Genomic DNA, 11,609 nt, shown 5'->3' with positions numbered 1-11,609 from the left:
AAAATAAATTTGTCTTTTATCCAAAGCAAACCTCCTATTTTGTCGTTCCTCTTGTCAACTCAATTATTTATATCCATTAGGCTTATCATCGATCAAGCCCTACCGTCATTATCATAAGGTAAGAAAGAACATAGCAACATATTAAAGTAGCCAAAATTTGGTGGTTCATTTGGATTTATGGCAAAATCTACAAATAACAAGATTTTTTAAAGAACGTGTGCCATTCACATGTGGTCGACTTTTGTAATATCGGATTTGCTCTTATCAGTTTTGTGCAAGTTAGAAATATGTATGTCCTTTAGAGGCATCTCCCTCAACCCAAATGTCAAGATCTAGTTCTCTAATGTTATGAAACCGACGAGAGAAGAAAGTTGGAAGAGTATAAATAATAAAGATCGATATAGTAGAGATACCAAAAAAAGGTTTTTTATAGAGAGTTAAATTATATAACACCGATTGTTGAGGGTTTGAAACGACATTGTTAAAGTTCAAGGATATACAAAGTCGGAGGACAATTTAATTTGAATCCATTTAACCTCTCACTAAAAATATATTTTTGAAAGATTTTAAATTTTTGTCTTTTTAAGCCTTTTCAAGTCAAATACTACTCTCATGTAACAACCAAACTAAATCAAGTATTATTGATTAACTCAAGGCTTAAAGCCTACTAATTACAACAAATTAAAACATCAAACACTACACTCAAGGGGAAGGCCATGAGAAAACCTCTTAGAATCAGTGCAATAATTATAAACCATGTAGTTTCTTTGTACCCACTTAAGCCTTTGCCGGCCGGCTGAGTCCAACTGTTGGGATAGCCAAGAATCGTTTTTCGACGAGCCTTTGCTGCAAGAAGAGGAGCCCAAGGCAGACCAAATGCAGGCTCGATCGGCGTTGAAGTTTCGGTAGGCAGCAGTGAAAGGAGCCTGAGTCCAATCGGTCTTCACTCGGCCTCCTCTTGTCGCCCAATCGTCGGCGTTCCATAGACTTGATTGAAGCCTCATTGGGTGGCTTTTGGGGAATGGAATGCCTTTGGATTCTTTGTTCTTGAACTCACGTATGGGAGTCCCATCTACGTAGAGTCTACAAGGAAAAAGGACAAGGAGAACGTTATTGTTATTATAATTACATTTATTGTAACATGTTGGTTTAGCTTTTAGGTTTAGAGTTTAGGATCAAAATTCGATTTAAGTAATGAATTGATTTGGTAAAACATGTTTTAAATACTTATTTAGATCGTAATAAACACAATTTTAAAAAATAAGATTAAAAGTTAATTTTGTTAAAATGAGGATACAATTAAGTTTACCGTATGTACTTTTTGGTCGATTAGTAATTTAAGAAAGTTTATTCTTATAATATTACATTAAAACCTTTGAATTTTGAGTATTATTAGTTTGAACATTTTCTTCAATGTAAACCATGATCGATGAACACTAGACTACATATGACTCTTTATTCAAATGTTAACCTAAATATTTTTTTAATAAAATACTTAAGTTAGTTAGAAAAGATTCAGCAAGTGCATCTGAGTCTCTTGACTATAAGGTTGACATATTCTTAACACCCTTATCAAATCCCAAAATCAAAAGTAACGCACTCGTTCAAAAGGAAATACAAAAATGAGGTTGGAGGAGCTCAAAGTCATATATATGTACAAATAAGAAGATGCTAGAGAAAAGCATTCCAATTGAGCAAAATCGTAGATGCATTGTAATCACAAAATAAAGAAGATTTAGTATAGCCATTGGGTAGTGAGATATATAATGTTAACCTAAATATAAATATAAGTTAGATGACACAAATAGATAAGTTATTCTTCCGATTGTCCATTAATTTTAAGATAAAACTCATTTTAGGATATCTTATAGTCGATCGATAAAGTCTAAATAGGCATTCAATCCCCCAAAAGAATTGATTTAAGAAGGTGAACTCAAAAGGGGGTATGTTTCCAATACCACATCGAAAGAGTACTTAGAGATCCATACTATTGTAAATTACTCCCTCCTTTTAAGTTTACTATCAATTAATTTCGAGAGGTAATCTACGTTATCTAATATGAAATTTCAAAAGTAGAAAACTAAAAACAAAATCAGAATAACAAGGAGTGGAATTAATAAGGATACCTTACATGATAGTTTGGGGATTCCATAGAAAGGAATAAGTGTGAAAATCAGCAGTTGGATCAAACCAAAGGTAAAATTGTTGCTCTCTATCACCTTTGCCTTGAGTGAAGATGTTTGTATGAACAATATATGGCTCACCACTAAGGTTTCCCAAAAACTCAAAGTCTATCTCATCCCATTTTGACTCATCAGAACGTAACTGCAATTAATCACATACTAATTAATACTTTACAAATTTTGCTCAAAATTCAAATGTAGTTTCAAAATGTTTACCTCCTTTAGTTTAACCTAATCCCTACATTTACGTCTATGATATGGAAAAAATCATAATTAATTTAGCCACTGTGACACTTAAAACTACCACAATATGTATACACACAAAACTTTTAGCTCTAACTTTAAATTGATGATCTTTAGACTTTATCAAACGTATAGAATTTTGTTTCTGTCGTTATCTTTTAATATTTTTGTATGTATACAAAGTCATCCCTGCTATTAATGATAATGGATGATATATGTAAGTTCAATGTAACAAGCCGTCCCTCTTTCTTCTCTTTTTTTCTTTGTGTGAATGAACTTTAAAATGGTTGAAAAAACAAATCTAGGTTAATTATCATAAATATAACCAATGGTAAAATATTTATCGTCAGTTGGAAAAGTTCATGAATTTGATTTTTTTTTTTAATATTTCAAGTTTGTCTTTTCTTTTTATCATCTTTCTTTCTTTTCTCTTTATCATTTTTTTCTTATTCCATCATCTTTCTGCCTACATCTTATGCAATTTTTCTTTTTCTTTTCATCGTCTTTTTCTTTTCTACCATTTTTTTTTATTTTTTTGTCAAACTATTATTTGGAAAAAAAAAATTTCAAACCAAAACCGTTATTTGGTAAAGATCTATTTTTTTATTTTTTATTCAAATTGTTATTTGATTGTTTAAAGATTGTGTGACAAATATAAAAGATGGTACAAAAATTGTTAGGATATTGGATAGCCAAATCTAAACTCCGAAAGAATCTTGAAAGAATGATGTAACAAATTTAAACGATCAAATTTAAACGAACTGGTACCAAATCTAAACGTATACAAAAAAAATTTAAAAATTACTAAGATTTGGCTACCCAAATTTAAAGATCCGATTGTATACCAACGTGTATCAAATCTAAACGATAGTTGAAATTTGGTCGTTTAAACGATCGAATCCAAACAATCATGTACCAAAAATTTTGAAAAAAAAAATTGTTTAGCCAAATCTAAAGATCGTGTATCAAAAAATCTTGAAAAATATGCACGTTAATGAATACGGGCATTTTGAGTATTTTCTATTGTGGATCTATGATCTTTTTCTATCTTCGAAATTGTTTTATATCGTAAATATTTTGAAGTTATATTTTTTAAAAGACCAAAAAATCTAATTGACTTTAGTACCTTAAATCTACTTTAATTTTTCAACCAAAATATTGACTTTATTCGACTTTACTCAGAAGTTATATTTTCAAAACAAAATGGGGTTTTTTTAGGTAGAAATTAATGTGAACTATTCGACTATATGTAACATTTTATTATAAATCTCATGATCTGCTACATCTACACATAAATAAAAATATATAACTCTCTACAATGGCATAGATGTGTAGTAAACTTTTTAATTAAAATGGATGTTTTCGTAATTGAATAATAATGATGTGATTCAAACATGGGTCTAACAAAACTTGATTTTTATATTATTATTAAACAAAACAAAAAAAAAACTTAATTTATTCAATGTGGTTTCTCTAAGAACATTTTGTTTTGTTTCCTTAGGAGTTTTCACTGATTTGTATAAAGATTTCAAATGGATTTGGTTGTTTTGAAACTTCTTCGGTATACACTAATCGTACATAATGATTTATATAATATGATTACAAATTCCTTATTGTTTGTATATCTTTTTCTTTTTCAAAAAAGATGTGATGAGAGATAGGGGAGCATGGAAAGAGCCAATAAGGTTGCCACAACCGAAGCACTTTTATTATTTATTTGTATGTTAAAAAAGAATAGTTTTTATTGTTTGTGAGGTGGGACACAATTGAATCTATCTGAACTTCTTAAGTCGATGGTATAAGCTACATATATATATGGTTAGCTGAGTTGATTTGTATTGATGATTTTTTTAGCAAAAATTAAGGGTAGAAGATTAGAACCCAAGACTTCTTGATTCTCATACATATGAGTGAAGCTAAGTTATGTTGACAAAATATGTTGTATGTTAATATCAAAGATAATAGTTAGCTTTTGTAAGATTTTACAAACTTTTTTGTAGTGAAAGCACAAGGGTTAGCCAAGTATTGCTCTAACTTGTTAAGAAATTGTTAAAACGAATTAGGGAAAAACCATAAGATCATGTAAAATAATTTTCAAAACTTTCTTGATTTAACCTATAGCTTTTGAAAATTCATCCATATATGGGTTATTGAAAGACATTAATATTATGATCGTTTCACTGAATTGAAGAGCTTACATAATACGCTGCGACAGTGCCAGCGGAGTTTCCAGGGACGAGTTTAATCTGCATGTTGATTTTTCCAAACAAATATTGGTTCCTCGATCGGAAGCCGGAGCCAGAGCCTTTGTCAAGCGATAGTGTCAGCGTGTTACCGGCATTGAGAAGCTTGGCCCGATCGCCACCCCACGTGATCTCCAAGTCCTTGTTCAAATCACCGGCACTGGCAAACCCCATTAAACAAACTAACAAAACTACTGAATACAACGGCGGAGCTGCGGCCATCTGTGGCGGCGGGTTAATTAGGCGCCTCTTTGTTTTTCTTTTTATTTTTTAATTTTTTTTGGGTTATGATGAGATGAGAAAAGGATGGGAGGGAGAAGAAAGTATTTATAAAGAAAGTATTGAGAAGTGTTTTGACGTGAAGGATAAGTGCTTCGGTCTAAAGCGGTTAAGAAGAGAGATCGAATTTGGTTCGTTTGATGAAACTAAAAGTATGATCATGAATCCGCATGATAAAAAGGATGAAAAGAAGAAAGAAAAAAGTTAATATATACAATAAAAATGCAATACCTTTCATTTTTTTTTTTAAAGAGAAACGGCATAAGTCGGAGACTTAGGACTTCCGATAGAAGCCTAAGACCGAGCCTAGCACAGGAAATTTATTAAAAAAGGGCTAGAGAAAAGCCCGAGAGTTAATTACAAAAAGCTTTGAGATTTAAAGCAATTGTTGCAACCGAATAGCTTTTAAAAAATGATTTCTACTGCACCAGTTGCTTACGAGAATTCTACACTCTTTCCAAAAATTTAAAATAGATTTTTGATAGTTAAAAGTACCAAAAATTCTATTGTTTCTCTCAGACCATATACTCCAAAGGATGGTAATAATCCAAAAAAAGATAACCTTATGTTTTGATAAAGAGTAATTAAGAGAGAGGATGAAGGAGAAGAAGGCGTCCAAACTGTCAGGGCGAAGGAGAAATTGAGGATCCGTTGGAGCGAAATCCATAGGGGCTCAGCTGCGATGCAACGGAGAAACAGGTGAGGGCCGGACCTTATAATTTGGTTTGATCTCAATTTTTTATTAAATATTTGGTTTTCATCGTAGGGTTAACGTTGATTAATTAATCTACAAGAATTAAAAGAACTAAATTAATTAAATTCAATATTTTTCTTTTGGATGGAGAAACCAACATAGAGATATTTTATTTGTTTCATTCAAAACAAAACAAGGAGATCAAAAAAAGCACTAAAACAAATCAGATTAATTTTCAAAAAAAATAGAAAAAATATTGCAAAAAAAAAAATTCGCACATGCGACGAAACGACAAAAGTGTTGCAAAGTTACTCTAGCTGTATTATACGATATTTTAACATTTACTCACAACCTACAATGTTATTATAAAGTTTGCACAATGCGACTTTTACTCCATGCATCGCAAATTGCAGCATTTTTACTTTTGTCGTAGGAAGCGACAAATGTATAATTATGTCACAATGTACGCAAAAAATCTTTAGGTAACTAGGATTCGCTACCATTTCATGCAGCAATTATTTTTTTCATCTCTAAAAGATAATCTATGACAAAATAGAAGCATTAGTTTGTAGTGCACCATTTTGAAACATATAGACTAATTAATTGTAATCAAACTAAAACATTAAACCTCATCTCGTTTTTTGTTTTTTTTTTTTTAAATTTTGTTTAAAAAAATTTATCTACTAAAAGCAAAAACCATATATAATTTGTAACTGATTCCTTCGTAAGTTAAAAGAACTGATTTCTTGTTTAGAAAACAAAGAAATAAATTAGTTACTAAACACACTTATTTTCTAAAATTTAAAAATGAAAAAAGCAAAAAATGAGAGGGATACTAGATTGAAAATTGTACTATTTTTTAAACTTATATTTAATATCTAACCCAAAAAATAATTTGCTGGAAAGGTAAATAATGAAAGTTGAAGTATGTCAATACCATAGGTAAGCAGTTTTGTTATATACATACATATAAAAGCTTAAGAGAAGTTTGTTGGGAACTATGAAGAGAGAAGGAAAAAAAAAAAGCTGCAAAATATAGCATAGGTGTGAATGAATTCATGACTCATAAGCAAGAAATTGTATTATGTTACAAATTTAGTTCAATTTATGTCAAAGAAGTGATCCCTTGAAGTTTTAAAAGTATGTTTAATAAGTGTTTAAACCCTAGGATTTTACATTGATAATTGAAAATTTAAGACTTATTTCACACAAAATTAAAATTAATTTATCTCACACAAAATTATAAACTCCAAAATTTTAAAATCTAGGGTTTTATTAATTTGTTCAAATATAACAAAATTCAAGACTCTATTATTGATACAATCTAAATTTTTTCTCTAATTTGTAAATATGTTGGTTCATTTTGTTATATTTGAAAATATATATTTATTTAAGCAATAAGATTAATTCCATACTTAAAAAAGTTTAATTTTAAAAAAATACAAATGGCCACATGATAATCTTTTTATTAGGCAACTTTTGGAATGCATGAACATAGGTAAAGTTTACAAACCATCTACTTATTCTTCAAAAATGTTATCAATATTGCACATTGATATATGTCTCCTATGGACACTTTTTTCAAGGTGGGAAAATGATAGAAACCAATGAACGTGCATGGAATTTTATACTTCTCAATCTCTCAACCAATTTCTTATTAACTCTTTTCCATCCGGATAGGACGTTTGTTTAGTATATATAACTTCAATATAGGGTAATTGAACATTCGACTCCTAGAAAGAAGGTTATGCTAATACCACTGAATCAATCTCATGTTCACCTTTAAAAATGGGACTTGAGTATATAGATAAAGATCGTATACCTTTGACTATTAATATGAAATAAGGAAGAAGATAACATTCTAAATGTTAGAGCTCATCATAATAACATTTGGAATTAGAGATTTTATAGCTTTTGACTTTGTTATAAAAAATATAAATGTTTTTAACTCAAAATTTTTAAAAATATATTTAGTATTTTTTTCTGTTCAAATATTAATATAACATGTTAAAATATCACTAGAGCTCAAACGGTAATTAGAATAAGTAATGATTTTAGGAGTAATAATTAAGAATAAAACAATCTTTTCAAAAAAAATTGTAAATATAACGGAAAATTTATCGAATATAATGCAAAGACTCTTATGTTGACCAATATTTTTAATGGTCTATTAGACTCTAAAAAACTTTGTTATATATATTTATTTTTATAAAAAAGATATTACTATATTTGTCAAAACTTTAAATCTAAGGGGGCGTTTGGGGGAAGGGTTGGATTATAGGGGTTAGGGTTATGTAATTCAACCCTCGTTTGGGGGAAGGGTTATGTAACCCTAGTTTTAACTCCTTAACCCTTCCTCAACCCTTCTTCAACACTTCTTAACCATTCTTCAACTTTTCCTAACTCTTCTTCAACTCTTCCTTAATCCTACACACATAACCCTTCTCCCAAACACATCTTATCACAACATTATCATAACACTTTCTTCATAACCCTTCCCCCAAACACATCTTATTATAACACTTCCTCCATAACCTTTCTCCCAAACAAGTCTTATTATAATCCTAGGTTTATCATAACACTAGGTTTATCATATAACTAAAAATTGTACTATTTTATCATAACACTGGGTTTATCATAACCCTAACACCCATAACCCAACCTTTCCCCCAAACGACCCCTAATTTCTATATTCCATGCTTTAAATAGGATAGGAATTACATTTATAACGTCATAAAAGTTGAATGGTACCTAAAACTATAATTTTACTAGAAATTAATTAATTCCAACCCAACTGGAAACCATAAAAGCCAAACAAGTCTTCTTGATTATTTGATGTTTGATTTGGTTGAAGTCAAGAAAATGGGGTAGGAATGAAAAGATATAGTTGATAATCTAACGTTAGACAATTGGAGGGGGGCCTCATAAATTTTATTAAATGCATGAGTTACTTCTCTTTTTTCTTGTAAATTTATTTTAAGATAAAACCTATGGTATTAGAGTACATAAATTAATCCAAACGAATGTTCAATTTAAAAACAAAGATTCAAATTCAATCTAAAGAATGATGAATTCAACGGAAACATGTTGAGGATTATTTGATCCTTAAGAAAAATCAACTAGAATCTTTATTGGAGTTGCGTGGATGTAATTTTAGTATTTTCACTTACTATTTCTCTCATTATGGATTGATAGGATTTTGCGATAGAAGGAAGGTAGTAAAACAAATTAAAGGAAGAGATGCTCTCCTTGTTGTTCTACAGCTGTGCCCACCATAAGTACTAGACTAGTCTTCTAATTTTGTTGCATTAAAGGCAAAAGAGAGACCCATAAGTCAGTCAAGTACTGCCCATCCTTCTTACGCCACCAAAACTAACAACCTTGCCTTAGCTTCCCCCAATTTTCAAAAATTTGTTACATACATTCTCTAACTTCCCCCCAACTTTTCTTCTTTCTATTGGGTAAGCGAATATGTTGTCCGATTTTATTATAATAATTAGTTGAACCATATGTCAAGGAAGATTTGAACTTCTAAATTTTTTAAACGAAATGTAATGTACCAAGACTAGATGAATTATAAATTTTAATGTGATTTTTTTCTTCCACTCTTACTCTTTTTATTGTTTCTATAATACTTATCATTCTTGTGGAATGGGAATTTAGGATATTCATAAACCTTTTAAATTCTCAATATAAAATCAACCCAAAGTTTAGAATAAAAATGACCAAAGAAAGATTATTGAAATTTTGAGAGTACTTGATCTTTTAGCTTGGATATATTAAAATTAAAAGCTGGATCACATATGATGTTTGAGGTTTTTTTTAAGAAAAATATCAATTTAAATGATAACTTTAAGGTCAAATTTAAACTCTAAACTAATAGTTTTAATAATAATTTAAATTATGAATTTTGAAATTTATATCAATTGAAATCCCAAACTAAATAATTGTATCGATTTAGATCCTAAAACTTTTATAACTGAATCAATTTAAACATTAAATAACTTACGTGATGTATCAGTTTAAACTCTTTCATTATGTTTTATTTAGATAAACTTATGAAAGTTAAGAATATAAATTAATAGATGAAAGTTCAAGGTTTAAATTAGGACAACCATTGATTTATGGTTTAAACCGATAGAACTATCAGTTTAGGGTCTAAAATCATATAATTAAATAATACTTTTTTCTTTTTCATTTATAAAATCGAAGTGTTTTTTTATTGAAAGAAAGAAAAGAATATATATGAGCATACATAAAAAAGAATTGAAGCACACCAAAAAAAACCATTAAAGCAAGGGGTATAACAATGTGAGGATGATGGGTACCAAATATCAGTATTCTCTCCGCAAATTATCGATTATATGTTAGAACCACGTTGATCTTCCTTTTGTGAATGATTTTGAAATTTTTCGAATTACATTAAATTAAATATGATGTTATACATCATTTTCATGGTAAAACAAGATTGATTAATTTAATTGATTTTAAAATGATTAAATTACAGGTTCTGGTTTTAACCCTTGCAAAATCATTACTAACTCGTGTCTTATTTAGCTTAATATGAACAAAATGGTAATTAAACATAACATTTTAAACAAAGATAATATATGATTTATGGTCATATATTCTTTCGTCCCCGTCTTCCTCGCGACCCATTCTTCCTCATTTTCGCAATCGCCGTCGTCCGCACGCCATCAGCCGTCCCCGTCTTTGGCAATCGTTTTCGCAATCCCCGTCCGGCCGTCCGCACGCCATCAGCCGTAATCGCCGTCGTCTGCACGCCCAACCCGACACTCGTTCGCTCAGCCACACGCCCAACCCGTTGCGTTAGGTTTTTTTTTTTTCTTTTCTTTCTAAATATATGTGTATCAGTGTATGCTAGGGGTGAGAAGAAGAAGGAAAAGACAAACCGAAAAAGAATGAAAATTTGGTTGCCTTTACCTTCATCTTCATCTTCATCTCAATCTGCTTAATTTCCAGTTTCATTTTCCCTCTTGTGGGTCAGGGATTTTCGGATGCAAATGAAGAAAAAGAATGAAAATGCTCTCTACCTGTTTGTGTTTTGTTTTCTGTGAAACTTCCAACTTGGAAATTTGATTGTCCAATTGGATTCTTTGTTTTGATCGCAAATGCGCTTATATTAGTTCCTTATAATAGTTGCATTTTTTTTTAATCTTTTCTTGCAACTACTATAAGAATGAAAATGTGAGAGCACATAACACCAATCTTTTTCTGTGCCGGTGATTATTAGGTTGTTATATGGTGGAGGATAATTTTAAGATGAAGTTGTTAGAAGGACTTGATAGAAAACAAGAAAATAAACTAGTGCGTAGCCAATTACTTAGGTTTTGTTTCTAACCATTTGGATTTTCAAAATCAAGCTTATAAACACTACTTGAGATTGGATTAAAATTTATATCGTTGATTAAGTAAGAAAATCTAACTCATTCTCTAAGTAGCTCATTATATTATACACAAACGTTTTAGTGATATTTATTGATCATAGTTAAATTTGATAAGTTTTAGTGTTGTGACCATAAATGACTAGAAATGAGCCCTTTAGCAATTTGTAGTATTTAAATTATTGTCCTCTATATACGATTTCATGAGCTATTGTCTTAGTTGAATTTTATTTTTTTGTGAAATAATTGGAGATATGTATTGGGTTTCTTTTATTCTTCCCACACACACTAAAATGGAATATCTACTAGAACAAATCTGGCCTTTAATGTCGGTTGGAAAAAATGAAAAAAGAGCTTTAATGTCGTTTTTGAAAATGCGGATGTTTAATGTCGGTTTTAAGCCGACATTAAAGCTGGAGCTTTAATGTCGGTTTAAAACCGACATTAAACATCCTTGTTTTGAAAAGCGACATTAAAGCTCCTTTTTAATTTTAATTTTAATTTTTTATTTTATAAAAAATGACTTTCTCTCTCTTACTTTACTCTTTCTCAATCACCCACA

General features: G+C 30.1%; 1 protein-coding gene across 1 annotated transcript; it reads right to left on the bottom strand.

The window, feature by feature from the left end:
- Window positions 1–615: 615 nt before the first annotated feature.
- LOC103493325 (probable xyloglucan endotransglucosylase/hydrolase protein 23) lies at window positions 616–5,012 on the bottom strand. Its single transcript, XM_008454035.3, has 3 exons — window positions 4,625–5,012; window positions 2,132–2,325; window positions 616–1,083 (listed from the first exon to the last, which is right to left on the bottom strand). Exons 1-3 carry the CDS (start codon window positions 4,889–4,891, stop codon window positions 690–692), a joined length of 855 nt encoding a protein of 284 aa, XP_008452257.1. The 5' UTR covers window positions 4,892–5,012; the 3' UTR covers window positions 616–689.
- Between the last annotated feature and the right edge of the window lie 6,597 nt (window positions 5,013–11,609).

The sequence above is a fragment of the Cucumis melo genome, chromosome 5 (genome assembly GCF_025177605.1).
Source record: "Cucumis melo cultivar AY chromosome 5, USDA_Cmelo_AY_1.0, whole genome shotgun sequence".
In the NCBI taxonomy this organism is placed as follows: Eukaryota; Viridiplantae; Streptophyta; class Magnoliopsida; order Cucurbitales; family Cucurbitaceae; genus Cucumis; species Cucumis melo.
This window is presented reverse-complemented; position numbering and strand designations above follow the sequence as displayed.

Bases quoted from the DNA above. Each gene is read 5' to 3' on its own strand.
- LOC103493325 (XM_008454035.3), bottom strand. From the start codon at position 4,891: ATGGCCGCAGCTCCGCCGTTGTATTCAGTAGTTTTGTTAGTTTGTTTA. The intron at 2,326-4,624 runs GTAAGCTCTTCA...GATTAATTGCAG, and splicing joins GCACTGTCGCAGCGTATTAT to TTACGTTCTGATGAGTCAAA. The intron at 1,084-2,131 runs GTAAGGTATCCT...TTTTCCTTGTAG, and splicing joins TGGAATCCCCAAACTATCAT to ACTCTACGTAGATGGGACTC.